The 20,878-nt window shown below is 38.9% G+C and overlaps 1 protein-coding gene across 1 annotated transcript in view; it reads left to right on the top strand.

The window, feature by feature from the left end:
• The window catches only part of LOC140732124 (band 4.1-like protein 4B), a 354,588-nt gene that overhangs the window by 174,684 nt on the left and 159,026 nt on the right, over nucleotides 1-20,878 (top strand). The window contains exons 9-15 of the mRNA XM_073054310.1: nucleotides 82-170; nucleotides 274-343; nucleotides 2,677-2,846; nucleotides 2,928-3,037; nucleotides 13,823-13,853; nucleotides 14,572-14,605; nucleotides 14,704-14,762. Of these exons, the coding sequence (XP_072910411.1) occupies nucleotides 82-170; nucleotides 274-343; nucleotides 2,677-2,846; nucleotides 2,928-3,037; nucleotides 13,823-13,853; nucleotides 14,572-14,605; nucleotides 14,704-14,762 (563 nt within the window). The remainder of the gene's footprint in view (nucleotides 1-81; nucleotides 171-273; nucleotides 344-2,676; nucleotides 2,847-2,927; nucleotides 3,038-13,822; nucleotides 13,854-14,571; nucleotides 14,606-14,703; nucleotides 14,763-20,878) is intronic.

Genomic DNA, 20,878 nt, shown 5'->3' with positions numbered 1-20,878 from the left:
TGTTTAAAAATATTATGCATGTATGTATAAATTTACATGTGTTTATTACATAACTGTTCTGTAATATTTTCTCTTAATTAGGGAAGAGATGGCTATGAATATTCTCTTGGATTAACACCAACAGGCATATTGGTTTTTGAAGGATCAAACAAAATAGGCTTGTTTTTTTGGTAAACCTATTAGAATTCTACATCATATTTTCCTGTTTGTAATTAATATTTTTAGAAAGCTACTTCATTTCCCCTGTAAGCACATTTTCTTTATGTTATGCAGGCCCAAAATTACCCAGTTGGATTTCAGAAAGAACAAACTAACTCTCGTTGTTGTGGAGGATGATGAACAGGTGAGCAGCTGGTGTGAGTCACAGTTAAGGAATCTATACAGGGCAGTGCATTAGAACACAGCAGTGTTATCTTCTGTACCTGATTTGATTTACAAATTTACTTTTTCCAATCATAAGCACAGGATTGTGCAGATGCTGGAAATCTTGAGCAATGCATACAAAAATTGCTGGAAGAACTCTACAATTCAGGCAGCATTTATGGAGGGGAATAAACAGTTGGTGTTTCAAGCCGAGAAGCGTGATCATGACTGGAAAGGAAGGAGGCAGAAGCCAGACTAAGAAGATGGGGGAAGGGGAAAGTGTATATTCTGGAAGATGATAAGTGAAACCAGGTGAGGTGGTTGGCTGGGGGAGGATGTGGGATGGATGTAGTAAACAGCTTGAAGGTGTTAGGCGAAGAGGTAAGTAGCTGAAGAAGAAGGAATCTAATAAGAGAGGACAATGGACCATGGGAGAAAGGGAAGGAGGGGAACCAGAGGGAGGTAATGAGCAGGTGAGGAGATGAGATGGGAGAAGAAGGGAATAATTACCACAAGTTAGAGAAATCATGCTATCAGGTTGGAGGCTTTACAGATGGTATATGAGGTGTTGCTCCTCCAACCTGAGTTTGGTCTCATTGTGGCAATAGAGGGACAGACATGTCAGAATAGGAAGTCAAATTGCAATGGGTAGCCACTGGAAGATCCTGCCTTTTGTGGCGGACTGAACAAAGGTGCTCAATGAAATAGTCCCACAATCTTTCTTGGGTTTACCTATGTAGAGGAGACTGCACAGAGAACACCAGATACAACAGGTGACCCCGACAGACTCACAAGAGAGGTATTTCTTCACCTGGAAGGATTGTTTGGTGCCCTGAATGTTGATAAAGGAGGTGGTGTAGGAGCAAGTGCAGCACTTGTCATGCTTGCAGGGTTAAGTGCTGGGAGGGAGTTCATTGGGGTGGAATGAGTGGACAAGGGAGTGCCATCTCTGAGGAAGGGGGGTGGTGGTGAGGTGGAAGGGAAGGTGTACTTCATGGTATGATACTGTTTGGCAGAACTGGTTCTCACCCTCAACAATTTCTCTTTCGTCACCTCTGTGTCAGTTATCACTGATTGAGGTACAATTTTTGCCACTGTCTCTAAGAAGTTTGTACATTCTCCCCATGAGCATGTGGGCTTCCTCCCATATTCCAAAGACATACAGATTTGGGTTGGGTTTAATAAGCTGTGGGCACACTATGTTGGCACTGGAAGCATGGTGACACTTGCGGGTTGCACCCAGCATCTTTGTACTGTGTTGATCTTTGGGGCAAAATGATGCATTTCACGGTATGTTTTGATGTATATGTGACAAATAAAGTTGCATGGGTCTCGGGTATACCTGCCTTTTTGTTGGCTATGTGGAGCAGTCCATATTTCAAGCCCACACTGGTAACACTCCCCAAATTTTTCTCTCTTACATTGACTCCTGTATTGGTGCTGCTTCCTGTACGCATACCGAGTTCATCAATTTCATCAACTCTGCACCTAACTTCCTCTCTGCCCTCAAATTTACTTGGTGATATAATGAGAGAAGCAGGGATGTTTCCCCTAGATAGTGGCTGGAGCCAAATGTCACTGTCTCAAAGGAAAGAGTGGGGCACAGTGAAAGAGCAGGCATTACTACTCCTTCATGGCTCCAGTGGCCTGGTTTTGATCCTGACTTCCATTGCATGGAGTTTTCAGAGTCTCCCTGTGATCACGTGGTTTTCTTTCAGTTGTTCCAATTTCCCCCAACCAAAGTTGTGCTGGTAGCTAGGTTAATGAGTCTCTGTGAGCTATCCAGACTGTGGATCTATGATAGAACTAGAGTGAAGTTAATGGCCATGTTATTGTAAATAGGGAAATGAATGAAGGAATAGATTGATGGGATTGCTGTGTGTGCTAGCATAGGCACAGTGAAGTGAATAGCTGCTTTCTATCTTTTTAGGAAATTTGAGAGAAGTATGGTAAATCTACACTGTGCTCCCTCCAAAGCCAATATCAATTTCCTATGGTAAAGTCCATAATTGCTCACCATACCACAGGTGTAGTCTAACCAAGGCTTTACATTGATGTAGTTTAACTTCTTACCCAATGCTTTCTGTGCCCCTAGATGTGAAACCAACATTTCATGACATTGCAATGATCAATGTACATGATATCCCAACACTGGTGTTGAGAAAATAGACTTTTTATTTTATCATTAGCAGATCCAGAATGGGTCAATTCACATTTGCTTTCATTGAAGTACTGTATTTTATTTAAAAGGCTGTGTTCCATTAAATTGCATTTCTAATTATGTTCTTTATAATTTTTTCACCTTAATCAAAGGGCAGAGAACAGGAACATACATTTGTTTTCCGGTTAGATAATTCTAAAGCATGTAAACACTTATGGAGATGTGCTGTGGAAAACCATGCATTTTTCCGACTACGAGCACCAACTCAAACTAAAGAAGGACGATCAGATTTGCTGCGTTTGGGATCTCGCTTTCGTTTCAGGTATCATCTTACAGTTTGGTGTTGTTTGTATTTAGCTCTTTTAATGTATTTTATGTAACACTGAACCAATATTTCTTTCAGTGGTCGGACAGAATATGAAGCAACACATAAAAGTAGACTCCGACGGACAAGTACATTTGAAAGGCGGCCAAGCAAGCGATATCCCTCAAGAAGACACTCCACTGTTAAAGGTATTAACTGAGCTTTCAGCTATTTTAAGCAAGGCCCATTGATTATATACTTGCTCTCGGTCATGCGCTGAATGGGATGTATATGTACATCACTGGTGCTATATGGATAAAAGAGGATCAAGTTGTATTTCGGACCATAAGACAGAGGAGCAGAATTAGGCCATTTAGCCCACCGAGTCTGCTCCGCCATTCCATCGTGGCTGGTCCTGGATCCCACTCATCCCTATACACCTTTTTACCATATGCTTTGATGCCCTGACCAATCAGGAAACTTATCAACTTCTGCTTTAAGTATACCCACGGACTTGGCCTCCACCGCAGCCCATGGCAGAGCATTCCACAGATTCACTACACTCTGGCTGAAAAAAATCCCTCCTTACCTCCATTCTAAAAGGTCGATCCTCAATTTTAAGGTGTACCCTCTAATTCTGAATGACCTCACTAGTGGAGACATCCTCTCCACACCCACCTTATTTGGTCCTATCAACATTCGGTAGGTTTCAATGATATCACTCTGCTTCCAAGTTCCAGTGAGTACAGGCCCAAAAGCTGCCAAACACTCCTCGGTTATTAACCCCTTCATTCCCAGAATCATCCTCATGAACTTCCTCTGGACTCTCTCCAATAGCAATACATCCTTTTTGAGATACGGGCCCAGAACTGTTGACAACACTCCAAGTGCGGCTTGGCTAGTGTCTTATAAAAGCTCAGTATTATCTTCTTGCTTTTATATACTATTCCCATTCTAATAATGCCCTCTGTGCATTTGTCTTCTTTACCACAGACTCAAACTGTAAATTAACCTTTTGGGAGTCTTGCATAAGGATTCCTAAATCCCTCTGCACCTCTGATGTTTGTATTTTCTCCCCATTTAGAAACATCTGCATTATTGTTCCCTTTACCAAAATACATTATCACACATTTCCCAACACTATATTCCATCTGCCATTTTTTTGCCCATTCTTCCAATTTGTCTAAGTCCTGCTGCAATCGCATTGCTTCCTCAGCACTACCTACCCCTCCACCTATCTTTGTATCATCTGCAAACTTTGCCACAAAGCCATCAATTCTATTATCTAAAACACTGACAAACAATGTGAGAAGCAGTGGTCCCAATACTGACCCTTGAGCAACACCATTAGTTACTGGCAGTCATCCAGAAAAGGCCCCCTTTGTTCCCACTCATTGCCTCCTGCCTATCATCCATTCCTCTGTCCATGACAGTATCTTTCCTGTAGTACCATAGGATTTTATCTTGTTAAGCAGCCTTGTGTGTGGCACCTTATCAATGCCTTTTGAAAATCCAAGTAAATAGCATCCATTGCCTCTCCTTTGTGCTCCCTGCTTGTTACTTCTCAAAGAACTCTTTCCCTTTATAGAAACCATGCTGACTTGGTCTTATTTTATCATTAGTCTCCAAGTACCTCGAAACTTCATCCTTAGCAATAGACTCCAATACTGCGGTTAGGCTAACTGGTTTATAATTTCTTTTTCCTTCCTCCCTTCTTAAAGAGTGGAGTGACATTTGCAATTTTCCACTCCTCTGGGACCATGCCAGAATCAAATGGTTCTTGAAAGATCATGATTAATGAATCCATTATCTCTTCAGCAACCTCTCTCAGGACTCTGGAATGTAGTCCATCTGTAATAGCAAAGGCACTCACTCCTGCTCCCTGAATTTGTTGGAGTGTTAGTTTGTTTGCAAATGTACACTGCTGTCTCCTTCTGTTAGCAGCCTATGTCTCTAGATTCTGGAGTGGATGAGTCAGACAAAAAAGTAGTAATCAGGGTCAGAATCAACAGTCTATTGTTTCAGTTGTGACTGATTTGGGAAAAAAGTCAGCATGGATTTGCTAAAGGTAACTAGTGTCTAATTAATATAATAAAGTGTCCTGATGAAGTAATATAGAGAGGGTTAATAGACTGTAAGAAATAGAACCAAGGGTAAGTAATTTAATTCATCTTACCTCATCTTTTCTCCTGGTGCCATTTACCTGCACAAATTCCACCTCATTTGATTCCCTAAAAAATCTTTCAAACTTGATCTTGAATGTACTCCAGCCTTTGCAGCCACTTTGAGATTCACCACTCTCTGGGTGAAGAAATTATCTTCTCTTTCCCATCCGGAATAGACGGCCTATACTTACACTCTGTGAACCCACGACCCTCTGCCAATTCCCTCCCCACTCCACCCCCTGGCCACTTAGCCACTGAAACATCAACTCCATATCTATCTTACCATGTGTTGTATATTTTTGAATAACATTGCCTCTTATTTGTCTGAACTCACCTGAGTGTAAGCCCAGTCTGCTTAATCATAGCTCAAATAACAAAACTGTACAGTCAATGGCATTCAAAGAAATGCAGCTGAAGTTTGTATCGAATTTCAAGTCTTTTGAAAGGTTGCCATGTAACATCAAAAAATGAAATTCATTAAATATATACAGTTGCAAGAAAAAGTTTGTGAATAACACAATAATCGTCACAGTAATAGACAAACACAATCTACCTAAACTAATAACACAGAAACAATTGTACTTCTCATCAATACTGAGTACACCGTTTAAACAATCACAGTCTAGGTCAAAAAAGTATGTGACGTAGGGATAATACCTTCTGAAAAAGCTATTTAGTGTCAGGTGTTCCAGTCAATGAGATGAGATTGGTGGTGTGGGTTGTAGAGGTGCCCTTTCCTATAAGAAAGACACACGAAGTCAGGTTACTGACAGAGCCTGTTCTTCTCAAGAAAGATCTGTTTATGTGCACCATGCTTTGATCAAAACAACTTTCAGAAGACCTTTGAAGAAGAATTATAGAGATGCATGAAGCTGGAAAAGGCTACAAAAGCATTTCTAAAGAACTGAATTGACTTTATTACTTACATCCTTCATATACATGAGGAGTAAAAACCTTTACGTAACGTCTCCGTCTAAATGTGCAATGTGCTATTATAGTAATTTATAATATATAGTATATACAACAGGATAGTCAATATAACATAGAAATACAGTTGTGTTGGCATGAGTTAAATCAGTCTGATGGCCTGGTGGAAGAAACAGTCCCGGAGCCTGTTGGTCCTGGCTTTTATGCTGCAGTACCGTTTCCCGATGGTAGCAGCTGGAATAGTTTGTGGTCGAGGTGACTTGGATCTCCAATGATCCTTCAGGCCCTTTTTACACAACTGTCTCTGTAAATGTCCTGAATAGTGGGAAGTTCACATCTACAGATGTGCTGGGCTGTCCGCACCACTCTGCAGAGTCCTGTGATTGAAGGAAGTGCAGTTCCCATACCAGGCAGTGATGCAGCCAGTCAGGATGCTCTTAGTCGTGCTCTTATAGAAAGTTCTTAGAATTTGGGTGGGGGGGGGGGAATCATACCAAACTTCTTCAACTGTCTGAGATGAAAGAGGCACTGTTGTGCCTTTTTCACCACACAACCAGTATGTACAGACCATCTGAGATCCTCGGTGATGTTTATGCCGAGGAAGTTAAAGCTGTTCACTCACTCAACCCCAGATCCAGTGATGTCAATAGGGGTTAGATGTCTCCATTCCTCTTGTAGTCCACGACCAGCTCCTTTGTTTTTGCAATGTTGAGAGAGAGGTTGTTTTCTTGACACCACTATGTCAGGGTGATGAATTCTTTTTTATTTTTTTTATTTTTTATTAGTTTTTCAAAACATTTTACAAATTAAAAACCCGAAATCCCAATGAGGAACATTAATACAGTGCAAAATTAAGCATACAATAACAATATGCTACAAAGGAAGAGAATTTAACAAAAAAGCACCTAAATTAAAGACAAGTAAGCTTAGTATCCTCCCCAAGCCCCACAACACAAGAAAAAACAACAACTCCAGACTGACCACAACACAATATAGAGAGTATAAGTCAGGACAGTCAAACTCCCAGACTGTGAATACACTTAGCAACAGAGGATAATAATGCCTACTGCCAGAAAAAAAAAAGGGAGCTGAAAGCAAGGGACCGAAAAGAAGAAAGAAAAAAAAACCCTAGTCAAGAGGAAGGTTATGAAAGTACTCGATAAAAGGTCCCCAGACCTTATGGAACTTTAGATCCGAATTAAGAACTGAATAATGAATTTTTTCGAGGTCCAAGCAGGCCATAATGTCGTTAAGCCATTGCGCATGAGTAGGTGGGGCAACATCTCTCCATCTAAGGAGGATCAAGCGTCTCGCCAGGAGAGAGGCAAAGGATAATATTCGGCATTTGGTCGAACCCAGACATAAATCTGTCTCGCCCCAAAAACCGAACAGAACAATAAAGGGGTTTGGTTCTAGGTGCTGATTCAGAATACACGATAACGTAGTGAAGACATCTTTCCAGAATTTCTCCAAGCTAGGACAGAGCCAGTACATATTGATGAGAGAGGCCACGACCCTCTTGCATTTATCACAGAGCGGACTAATGCCAGGGTAGAATCGAGATAGTTTAGATTTAGACATATGGGCTCTATGAACAATCTTAAACTGTAAAAGGCAATGGCGAGCACAAAGAGAGGTTGAGTTAACCGATTTGAGAACTGAGTCCCAGCTCTCCTCGGATAAGGAGATATTTAAATCCTGCTCCCAGGCCATTTTAATTTTATCCACAGGGGCCCGTCGTAAGGCTGCTAGTTTATCTCGGATAATTGATATTAAACCTTTACCTAGTGGATTAATGGAAAGAAATAGGTCCAAAGCATTTTTCGCAGGCATTTCAGGAAAGTTAGGAATTAAAGGAGCAATAAAGTGTCGGATTTGGAGATATCTGAAAAAATGAGCGTTCGGCAGATTGAACTTAACAGAGAGCTGCTGAAAAGAAGCGAAGCGATTATCACTGAAAAGATCTTCAAAATGTCTAATGCCCTTCCTATACCAAACATGGAATGCTGAATCGTACGTAGTAGGTAAAAAAAGGTGATTATGTGCGACAGGGCTAGAAACGGAAAACGCCTGGAAACCATAGCATTTCCTGAACTGAGCCCATGTACACAAAGTGTGTCTAACAAGAGGATTAGCTATTGATCTGGGCAGACTACTAGGGAGTGCAGAGCCAAGAAGTGCAGAGATAGATAATTCTTTAGTGGAGCTCAACTCCATTGCCACCCAGTTAGGGCACTCGGGTTGGCCGTGGAAGAAAGACCAGAAGGTAGCACAACGTATATTAGCTGCCCAATAATATAAACGAAAGTTAGGTAAAGCCATGCCACCCTCTGTTTTAGATTTTTGGAGATGGATTTTATTAATTCTAGAGAGCTTATTCTGCCACAGATATGACAAAATAATAGAGTCTAAGGAATCAAAAAAAGATTTAGGAATAAAAATTGGGATAGATTGAAATAAGTATAAAAATTTGGGGAGAACATACATTTTAACAACATTAATACGACCTACCAAAGACATAGATAGAGGTGACCATTGTACCAGACTCTGTTTTATAGCATATGAAAGATTGGCAAAGTTTTCACGAAAGAGATCTTTAAACTTCCTTGTGACTGTAATTCCAAGATAAGTAAATTGATTATGGACTACTTTAAAAGGGAGATCACGAAATGTTAGTTCTTGTGCTTCTTTATTAATTGGGAAAAGTTCACTCTTAAGTAAATTAAGTTTATAGCCAGAGATCTGGCTAAACTGGTCAAGAAGTGAAAACATTAGAGGTAAGGATGTAGACGGATTTGAGAGAAAGAGTAATAAGTCATCAGCATAGAGAGAAACTTTATGCTCGGGTGATGAATTCTTCTCTGTAGATGCCTCATTATTATTTGAAATTCGGCCAATTAGTGTAGTAACATCAGCAAATTTAATTAGCAGATGGGTATACAGAGATTAAAGGAGGGGACTTAGTGCACAGCCCTGAGGGGCATCTGTGTTGCGGGTCAGAGGATCAGAGGTGAGGGAGTGCACTCTTACCACCTACTGCTGATATGACAGGAAGTCCAGGATCCAGCTACATAAGGCAGAGTGAAGGTCGAGGTCTTTGAGCTTCTTGTTGAGCCTGGAGGGGATTATGGTGTACCTGAGTATGGAATTCCATCAGTCCACAGTCTACAAATGGAAGAAAATTCAGTACTGTTGCTTCTCCCTAAGGGTGGCCATCCTGCAAAGATCACACCGAGCACAACATGAAATGCTGAAGGAGGTGAAAAGAACCCAAGGGTAACAGCAAAAGACCTGTAGAAATCTCCAGAATTTGCTGAAGTCTCTGTTCATGTGTCCACTCGAAGATAAACACTGAACAAGAATGGAAGGACATGGAGGAAACCACTGCTCTTTAATAAAAAAACATTGCTGCCTGTCTCAAGTTTCCAAACACCCACCTAGATGTTCCGCAATGCTTCTGGGACAATGTTCTGTGGACAGATGAGACAAAAGTTGGAACTTTGTAGCAGAAATGCCCACCATTATGTTTGGAGGAAAATTGGTATTGCACACCAACACCAGAACCTCATCCCAGTTGTGAGGCATGTGGAAGGAGCATCATGGTTTGGGGCTGCTTTGTTGCTTTGGGTCTAGACATCTTGCATTCATTGAGGGAACAATGAATTCAAAATTGTATCAAGACATTATACTGGAAAATTCAGGGTAGCAGACCATCACCTGAAGCTTAATAGAAGTTAGATTTTGCAACAAGAGAGTGATCCAAGACACAAGAGTAAATCAACAACAGAATGGTTTAAAAAGAAAAAAAATTGTGTTTTGGAAAGGCCAAGTCAGAGTCCAGGCTTTAACCCAATTGAGATGCTGTGTGGCATGACCTGAAGAGGGCTGTTCATGCAAGGTATCCTGGAAATATTGATGAACTGAAACCGTTTTGTATGGAGAAATGGTCAAAAATTCCTCCTTACCATTGTGCAAATCTGATCATCAGCTACAGAAAATTTTTGGTGCAGGTTATTGCTGCTAAAAGAGGTTCTGCCAGTTATTCACGTACTTTCTTCAACCTGGAGTGTGAATGATTAAACAATGTGTTCAATAAAGAAATGAAAAATACTATTGTTTGTATGTTATTAGTTTAGGCAGATTGGATTTGTCTACCAGTGTGACTGAAATGAAGATCAAACTACATTTTATGAATAATTAATGCAGAAAACCACAAACTTTTTCCTTGCAACTGTAACATAGAAAATTAATCTTCAAGGGAAACAGGTTGGAGGAAAGTGTATGGTGGATTTCTCCAGGGGCCGGTATAAAGATAACTATATGTAGTTAGTGTATATTAATTACTTGGGCAAATTGTGCATTATTTACAAATGATAACGTGCAAATTTAATGCTGAGAAATGTAAAGTTAGAAAGAATGAGAAGGGGACGATGTAAATTACATGGCACAATTCCAAAGCACAAGCAACAACAGCTAATTCTGGCAGTAAATATGTATGGTTAGTGAAAAGTGTCAAGATTATTTATTAGTGATACAATGTGGAGTAGGCTCCTCCAGCCCTTCGAACCACACTGCCCCAGCAACCTCACAACGCTGAGTAACCTAATCACAGGACCATTTACAATGACCAGTTAACCTACCAGCTACACCTTTGGACTGTGGGAACCCGGAGAAAACCCACGCATTCCTCAGGGACAACATAGAAAGACTCCTTACAGATGGCGCTGGAATTGAACTCCGAACTCCAGAATGTCCTGAGCTGCAATAGTGTCATGCTAACCACTATGCTACCATGGCACACACACGATAGTTTGAAAATATGGCTTAACAGAATTGAGTGGAATTTATAAGTAGGAACAAGGAGTCATGATGAATCTTTGACATACTGTTTCACCACTTACGAGGTGTTTAGTTCCAGCAGCCACTTTTCAGGAACATCGAAGGGCTTTAAAGGATATGTCTTTAAGAGATTCATTGTATTGATTCTCAGGATTAGGGACTTCCGTGATGTGGATAGATTGGAAAAGCTGTGGTTGTTCACCTTTGGACAGGTTGTTTTGGTGGGATCCAGTATTTTATATTATAAAGGTCATGGGCAAAGAAGATTGAAAGCAATGGTTAACATTGACAGAAAAGTAAAGGAATAGATTTGCAAAAGAACCTAAAGTAACAACAAATCATTTTTTGTAGCTGGCAAGTATTAAGGGTTTGTGTGCACTGCTAGGGTTAGTACCAAAACCAAATTCAAATGTTGAGTTCAAATAGGAGCTTGATAAATATCTGGAAGGAAAGGCGTTAGAGACAACTGAAGAGAAAGTGGAAAGGGAGAGCAGCTTGTTTCTTAAACATGAGATTCTGCAGATGTTGGAAATCTTGAGCAACATGCACAAAATTCTGGAGGAACTCAGCAAGGCAGGCAGCATCTTTGGAGGGGAATGAACAATTGCTATTTTGTGCCAAGATGAAGGATGTCATCTTTATTAGTTAGCACATCCACATTAGTGAATTTGGATTTTGTGATATAGCTGATGATTGCACAGAAAATTCATTGATCTTGGATCAAAAGGATGAAAATGTGTTAGTGTCAGTAATGATAACTGAAATTAAAACAATCTGATTCTCCAAGAAGGCAAATTAGTTAACTAACTGCTCTGGGATATATTGACTTAACTACCTCAATTAGAGCAATTAGAGATAAAGAATAATTGAATGAGAATCAGGTTTAATATCACTGGTATACATTGTGAAATTTGTTATTTTATGAAGCAGTGCATTGAAATACATAATTTAAAAAATTTTTAATTGCATATATAGATAAAAAATTAAATAGTGAAAAAAGAGCAAACAAAAAGAAAAAAATCGTGAGGTGGTGTACATGGGTTCATTGTCCATTCAGAAATCTGATGCTTTTATCCACTACCCATAAGTAAATCTAAATAATTCAGAAAGAAGTTGACAAATATATGCACCTAGATTAGGAAAGCTATAACTTCATTTTTGGATCTGAAGGAATATGCTGTAGTCATCACTAATTTCATTAAGACCTGTGTGGATGAGTGTGTTATCCAAGAACGTACCAAGCATACCTAAACCCAAAGGCTTGGTTGAATTAGGACATTTGCAATCTGCTGAGGGCTAGATCTGTAGTGGTCAAGACCAGTGATCCAGAACCTTACAATAAGTCCAGGTATGACCTATGGAAGGCCATTGTGAGAGTGAAAAGGCAATTCCATGTGAAGTTAGTGATGCAGTCAAATGGATGACAGCTGTCACAGGGTTTTCATGTCATTATTTCCTATAAGGCAAAACCTAACAGCATAAATGGCTGTCATGCTTCACTCTTCGATGACCCCAGTGTTTGAAAGGGTGAATAAAGATGTGTGAACCTAGACAGCATCTGGCAAATCTGTGCTCTGTCTCAGATTCTGACATCAGAACATCCTTCAAAAGAACAACCCCTTGGCGGGTGTCAGGCTCTGGTGGTGTACCTGGCAAGGTATTGAAGACCTATGCCAAACAACTGGCTGGAGTGTTCAAGGGCATTATTAACCTCTCACTACTGCATTCCGATGTTTCCAACTGCTTCAAAAGGACATCAATCACACTGGTACCCAAGAAGAGCAGGGTGAAATGCATCAAAGGATATCATCTGATAGCACTCACATATACTGTGATGAAGTGCTTTGAGAGATTGGTCATGGTTCGCATTATTTCGTGCCTGAGCAAGAAACTAGACCCACTGCAATTTGCCCACTGCCATAGAAGGTCTACAGCGGACACAGTTGTACTGACTCTCCACTCAGCATTGGACAACCAGGACAATAGCAATATGTATGTCAGGCTGCTGTTTATCGATTACAGTTCATACAACATAATCAGAAGCTAATCACTGCTAGATCAGAAGCTTCCCTCTGCATCTAGATTCTTGACTTCCTCAGCAGGAGACCACAGTCAGTACAGATCGGTAATAACATCTCCTGCTTGCAGTCAATACAGGTGCACCTCAAGGATGCGTGCTTAGCCCACTGCTCCACTCTCTACACTCATGATTTGGTGCCTAGGCACAGCGCAGATGCGATCTATAAGTTTGCCAATGATTTCACTGTGACAGAATCTTAGATGGCTCAAGGAATTGTACTGGACCAAGATGGGTGGCTGTTTGAGTGGTGCCCCAATAACGATTGTGAACTTGTGGGGAAGTCAGGAGAATGTACACCAATCCTCATTGAGGGGTCAGCAGTGGCAGTTTGAAGTTCCTGGGTGTCAACATATCAGATGGTTTTTCTGGGCCCAACACATTGATGAAATCATGAAGGCACATCAGCGGCAATACTTCATTAGGAGTTTGAGGAGATTTGGTATGTCACCAAATACTCTAGCAAATGTCTATAGATATACCATGCAGAGCAATCTGATTGGTTGCATCACTGCTTGTTAACAAATTTCAAGACATAAGTCAGGAACAATAATCCTGATTCTAATTCCATGAGGTCTGGTGGTAATATTACAAGACCAAACTCAATATTGAAAGTACCTGCTTTACCCCTATGGCATGTTTACAGATGCACATTTCGTACTTGTACTTTAGTTCATAGTAACCAAGGTACATTACATTTTGAGAAGTTAACAAATCTCTGGAGTTATCTGCTGTGAGGGTGGCAGAGATCAGGTGATTAAATATATTTAGGATGGAGCAAGATAAATACTTTAAGGAGTTTAAGGAATTGGGTTATGGAGAATTGGGGAACAGAAGAACTGAAGCCACCATTGATCATATTGAATGGTAGGGCAGGATTGAGGGACCTGGTAGATAATACTATTTTCTGGTTGTCTTGTAAATATTGCAATGTTGTCTAGCACCCTTTCAATTTTATTAGCTAATAATTTGTTTGTGTTCTGCAGGTTCAAATCCAGTAAAATATGGACACACCAGGTTTGAAATATTTCTTTCTTGTTAAATGTTAAATTGTGTGACAGTTGCTTTTTCTTCACCTAATTTAAAAACAAATCAGCATTTTTATTCACAATTTGCAAACAATTTCAATCAGTTAAACCATTAGATGTAAAGTGAACAAAGTTTAATATTGATAATTGTCAATTAATGCACATCTGTGAAAACATTTTGGAATGCAAAATGAATAATGAATTTAGCTTTTATAAAATTAAAAAGAAGCCTTGGTGGAATTGTGGATGGTTCAATTTATCACGTTCAGACAAAGCAGTAAAGTAATAAACTAATCTGTATCTAGATTTCATACATGGTGCATTGGAGTGAAATTAACTTTTAAGACATAGCAATTGATAATCAATCTTTTCTTGCACATGTCACCCTATTAAAAAAGGAAACTATTTCTATCAGGTAGGAACAATGGTACTATGTCCAATGGAATATGTTTGAGGGATAGTCATTAACAGAAAACCTTAATGTGGCAAACTCCAGGTTATTGCCTTGTATCTGGAGTGGATAAAAGGTGCATATTTTGATGGAAGTGACTTTTGATATATCTCCAAGCCCAAATCATAAATTGTAACTTGGCATGATTCTAGTGTTCATGATACATTTTCAGCATTTTATATTGTTTTATTTCCATTTTTGTAATAGTTTGAAGATTAATTATTGATTGAACTTAATTTCTTTTCACATTTTTCAGTGCACAGAGCAATACAGGAATGTGTGGATACCAGGTAAAAATGGCATTATTAAATGAGTAAATGGCTATTGCACATCTGATGATAATTGTCTTAAAATGGTAGTAATTATCCACTTGAATATCTGTTTTTAGACTCCATATATGTGCAACATTCCCCTTGTTCAGCAGCACTGGCATTCCAGTAATGTAAGGTCAGTCTACAACTTAAAAATCTGATCAAGTTCATAATTAATTTTAACAATAACTATATTCTACATCCTCAGTTGGATTGGCTACTTGGATTGTGCAATGTATTAAAAATACTTAAAATGAAGAACGAATGGTTATATTTAATGACATACTTAAAGATTAACAAGCAGATTAAGTGAATATATATTTTCTAAAATGGCATGAGTGTCTAGAGCAAAGTTCTATTGGTATTTAAGCTTTAATGAATTGCATCAATTGATGCAGCTTTTACATTTTAAGTACTTCCTGAATTGAACATATTGCATGCCAAAGGACAACTATGATAAATTAAGTAAAATAAGTTATGAAAAATACTACTAAGCCTTTCCTTTTGTATTGTAAATTAAATTGTTGAGTGTGATGTGCTGATGGATTGCACTTTTTGCTAAAGAAGTGACTTAATGGTGCTTTGTAAAACAAAATTACTGTTTCTGTTGCTGGGAGTTATCTTTGCTATTCTGGTGTACCTAATCATATGGTGAAGGGTGATCTCAATTTCTTTGACCTATTTAATTGTTTGGTGGAGGGAATTACGTGGTAGAGCAATTCATTCAGTTTTACAACTATCCTTCCAAATGGCTTAATTTTGTGTGTGTTTGTGTATATGTGTGTGCACATCCACCAGCGTGGATGTGGTTGCTTCAGTCAGAGAATTTGATAGCTCTGCTATGATAAATTATTTTTAACTCTTTGAACTTTATGCTTATTTACTTGTTATCGACATTAGTGAGTGAAATGAGATAAAAGAGCCCATGAGCCTCTTCAGGTTTTAAACAAAACAAATGCAGCCTGTTCAAAAAAAATTAGTATGTATGGAATTTACGGGAGCCCAAGCCTTTGGGAAGGAATGTTCTTTACAAGTTGAATTTTGCATGTCCCTGCATGTGCTGGAAACTAACTTGTCTCTTTGCAAATCTCCAAAATTAGAGCTTCAATCTGCAGATTGTTCAATGCATGACATAGTAATCTTGTGCTGTGCTACTCACCTTTGAACTGATACTTTAGTTATGTTAGAAGCTGGTACCTACACCATGGAAGCTATTTGGGACAAGGTTACACTTTAACAGTTATTTGTATTTATTTCTATATTCTACCTCTTATGCTTTTTTGTCTCCCTCCCACAATTTGTTTCATTTTCATTTGATCAGTAACCACATAAGTTGTGTAAAGTCTTGTCTCACTAATTGCTCACTGTGCACATGGTACAGGCCACCACCCAGTGATGCCAGGCAAAAATATTACAACCGGACACCAGCATCAGAAGGAAATGGGAGAAACGCAAGATATGTTCAAGAGCAGAATATGAAGAACATGGGAGGCAGGATGCATAGTATTGATCAAGATAAACTCATGACTACACTTTGAAAAACAAATGGCAAAGTGTTACCCCACCTCTGGTTTGGAACCCCATACTCCCACCCACCTCACATTTTATTCAAGCGGTAATCCAGAATTGTGAAGAAAAATTACAAGTGAAAAGAACCACATTTCCAAGCATGATGTACAATTCCCGTTTAACATCTCTGCATACTTTGAAGATGCTAATCACTTCAGTGCGTTATATCACAAGTTTTCAATATTTCTATGAAACATCTACAAGACCTTTTAAGTTGCCTGGATATTCTTGATACAAAGTGCATCACACAGGACAAGCAGTTCATCTTTTTCATGAACCAGATCTATGATTGCTAAAGAAGTTTGAGCAGGCAAAATTATTTGCAAAAGTTGGGCAATAGCTAATGCAAAGTCTCATTATTGTGGATTTGAATAAGACTATAGATAATAATTAGTGTCTAGATGGGCTTTCTTCAGATATTCTGCCTTGTTCTTGGAATTTTATTTGAAGTTGTACTTTCGGAGTTTAGTACCCTTGCTCTATCTGAAGGTGAATGTTACATTTAATGGGATAAGCTGTGATTGCTTATGAGCATCATGTCTGTTTATCCTGATTAATGTTAAATTAGAACTGTGCTTATTAACATCATTGTTTTTATACTTTTGCTCCATTCTTCAGAGGCTTTGCTATATCACTTAAGTGCCATCAGGTATCAAGACAAGGGGAACCACCATTATGCTTTTAATCTACAGCTTTTTAATCAGTTGCAAGTAGATTTATAAGGAATAATCTTAAACAAATTAAAATATTTTAAGAGTATTCTTTTCAGGCTCCAAGAGCAAAAGCATCTAAATGCTCATGTTAAGACTTGCAGGAAATGAAGGTCACACATTCAACTGTTCTCATTACATTGAAACCAGTAGAAAGTTTTTGGAAGCTGTTTCAATTATTTAATTCTCAGTTCCCATGCTGGTGATTCCAATTGTTGCTTATTATGCAGTGACCCTTGCTGAAATTAATTAGTGTCAACTGTGATTTTTCATTTCTTGATGGGAACATTTTACTGTTTCAACACACATGAAGAATAACCATATGGGCAATTGCCCATCTTTTGGCTTTCATGACATTGGACCTTCACGAGACCTATCAACTGAAGCATGAGTGAACATATTTGGTAGAGGCTGAAGGAGAAATATCAGTATTCTGTAAGGATGCACATAGCCTTCATTGTATTTACATTGGAGCTGAGAATGTGAAATATTAAAAATAGGATCAAGTAGGCTTGTATACTGTTGCAATGTTCTGGAATTTCAGTTTTGCCTTGCTGCTTTAATTAAAAATGAATTTAAAAAAAACTAAATTCATGACTTCTGGCCAGCTGGTGTTAATCTATCACCTTATAAATATGGACTGAATTGAATGCTTCCCAGAACAAATATTTCTAATGCTTTTGGAGCTTATTTATTATGAAACTGAATATGTTGCTAAATGAGTATATTGCTAAAAATTATTTCTTGTTAATTTTAAGATGGCCCCTTTTTGTTAAAATCAGTATGTAGCACGGTTTATTTCAAGAATCATTTGGCACTCAGTCTATGTTCTAGGGCTTGATTAAACAGTGCTATGAGTTGCCTTTATATTTGTTAGACCTGATATGAATGAATCAAAACTTAGGTAGTATGACACTGATGAGAGCGATGAGTAGTATCAAATGGTTCTCGTGCAATAGGTTAAAAAATCCTTTTTAAAAGGAAGCATTTTAATTTATGCCTGAGGGTGGTTGCATTGAAGTAAAGGGAAACGGAATAAATTAGTCCAAGTATTTGTTGCTGAGCATTATATATTCTATCATCTTGGATACAAAGCAATATCTCAAAAGTTTTAAATAAAATTTTCTTCCCTTCCATCCCTGCAAGCAGTCCAGTGCTACATGGTGACTATTTGGTGAGCAATTTAATTGAACATTATTCCTTAGTCATCAGTTCATGATAGTTAATTCTTCAGTTATAACCCATAGTGTTTTTAATTAGGCTAAAACAATTATATAATGTTAATTTCTAACATGATTCAGATTGAATGTTTTTTTAAAAAGTGGAGTGTGTGAGGTAGAATCAGAACATCACATTGATTGTAAAACAAATTTGTTGTAAAAATGTACATTTTTATGACTAGAATCAGCAGATTGTTACATCTAGAAGTAAAAATTCCTTCCTTTCTCAAAGGGTTAACAAAATAAGATTAGTGGCAGCATACATTAGTGTTGATCCAGCAGAAGTCTAATCAATGTAGATTGTATCATGTCACTTGTTCTTTATGTATTTAGAATTAGATTTCGTAACCTTGTATTTACTTGAGCTCACAGCCATTGGCAGTAGAGACAACATTGAACTTTACTATTCCTCTCCTAAACAAAGTCATAATTTCACAGTTTGGAGTCTTTTTGGTTTTATTCTATCAAAACTTGTAGACGACATAGCTATTGGTTATTCATTTTAAATCCTGTCTGGAACAATTTTGTTTTATAATCATATTGTATATCTGTGGAAAGTTTTTAATCAAAATAACTGTGATATTCACATTGTAAATATTCTCTTGTTTTACACACACCTAAACGTTATTATGCATGCTGGGCAGAAGTATCCTAGTTGCTTTTTATGCTTATCTACTGGCTGTAGATGATGGTGAGCCATTGATGAGAAGTGTATAGTTGCTGAAGAGACACCCCCCCCATGTTGCCTCCAGTGTGAGATGTTAGAAGGGGTATATTTTTTCTTTAAATAAAGAGCTTCAGATTATTGTGAACTTAAATACTAGAGCAAAAGCTTCTGTGTTCATCATTAAAACACTTCATGGAATATGTATTATGAGAAAGTGACTGTTGACGTCTAGTTACTTCAATCGAAGATCTGAACGTGATTTTAAAAAATCTTTGAAAAACTTCTGTCCATTATTTATCACCCAAACAGCCAAACAGTTTAATGTGATTCTTACTAAAATTAGCTGGCAATATTTCATCTTGAATATCAATAATTTGAATTCCTACATGCAGTTCTCAGTCTTTGTTGCATATTGACCAATTTCTAAGCATTTAACCTTCAATTTTTATTCTTCAGAGCAAAATTAATAATAATGAAAGCAGTTACTTTTTTGTAACTTCAAGGCTCCCCCTCTATATACAAAAAAAAGGGACAATTTAGTTGCCTGTTTTCTTCTTAGCAGCACATGCTTATGACAGAATAGGCTTCCATTTGTGCATAAATATTGTTTACCCTGGTCTTTGCAAGGAACCGTCTCAGACAATTAGTAATGCTTGAAGTTAGTGTCTTTCTTTTTGTATATGTGTACCAGTGGTCCCCAACCACTGGGCCGCAAAGCATGTACTACCGGGCTGTGAGGAAACTATATGATTTGGCGATATGAAACAATATGAGTCAGCTGCACCTTTCCTCATTCCCTGTCACGCCTACTGTTGAACTTAAATGCACGCAAGGTCATTACCCATGCAAGGTCATCAGTTGCCTAAGCACAGTGATAACCTAGTGCTAGGGATCACTGGTTGGCCTCAGGTAACCGGCTGGCGAGACGTGCCGTTGCTACTGGCCTGGAGCGCAGACAGATGGGTGCCGCCTCTAAACCTGTTTTGCACACCGAATGTTCATGGGGAACCCAGTGCTAAAATATTCGCAGATAACCTAATTCGGGCTCAGGGTTTCATAAGTAACTGAACAGCTACCTCGCTGCGGTCTACTGAAAGTCTTCCCTTGAGCCAAACTTTTGTCAGCCAATAGATCCTACCTGCCTACAAGGGGGGGCGGATGCATGCCCTGTCGCACTCCTCCTTGCTTGGTCAGTGGCTCTCTCCGGACTGCGATCGCCACGGCCCCAAAACAGGGACCTCCAGCCCTTACCTTGTCCTCTCACCCCACCCATGACCAGCCGCACCTGGCCAAGGCTTCTGGCAGCGGGCGGGTGGGAGGCTGGAGTTCGGACCCGAAGACTGTCTAATGAGGCACTGAAGCCCTCAAAACTGCTTCGGCACCTTGAGTCCAAGCACCTGCACTTAAAGACAAACCCCTTGAGTTTTTTGAGTGAAAAAAAACGTGAGCAAGCAGGACAGAAGCACGAAGCACGAGAGCCACGAAAACTAAATTGCAGAATAGACTGGACATAAGGAACCCCCTCCGAGTATCGCTGTCTCCCATCACAGTCCTTGATGGGACTGTCTTGTTGCAGGGAAACAAGCCCAGGGCTCCCACTGATTCAGCGATATTGATGTGTTGCAATGATTTTACATGTCCATGTGAGGAAAATATGTGCTGTGTGTTTAATATCCAAACGTTACTTAAAATGTTATGATGCTATTGACTTATAAGTGACATATAATTGACTTATCACTATATTCATGCGAGGAAAATATGCGCTGTGTGTTTAATATTAAATTCATTAGATAAACCCTTTTAGAATTGAAATTGAGTGTATTAACCACTTATAAGTGACTCATAGTTGACTTATCACCTATATTCCAGTGGTGATTAACACCACCACCCCCCCCCACCAACCCTGTCGGCTGGTCCGCAAGAATATTGTCAATATTAAACCAGTCCACAGTGCAAAAATGTTTGGTGACCCCTGATTCATACTACCTTCTAAAAGCAAGGACTTTGTCTCCTTAAATTATTTTGAGAGCCTGTTATTGTTTAAACTGGAGGGACATTGGAGAAAGTAACAGAGAATAATTTCAAC

The sequence above is a fragment of the Hemitrygon akajei genome, chromosome 8 (genome assembly GCF_048418815.1).
Source record: "Hemitrygon akajei chromosome 8, sHemAka1.3, whole genome shotgun sequence".
NCBI lineage: Eukaryota > Metazoa > Chordata > Chondrichthyes > Myliobatiformes > Dasyatidae > Hemitrygon > Hemitrygon akajei.
The sequence above is the reverse complement of the archived record's forward strand: the minus strand, read 5'-3'. Positions and strand labels throughout refer to the sequence as shown.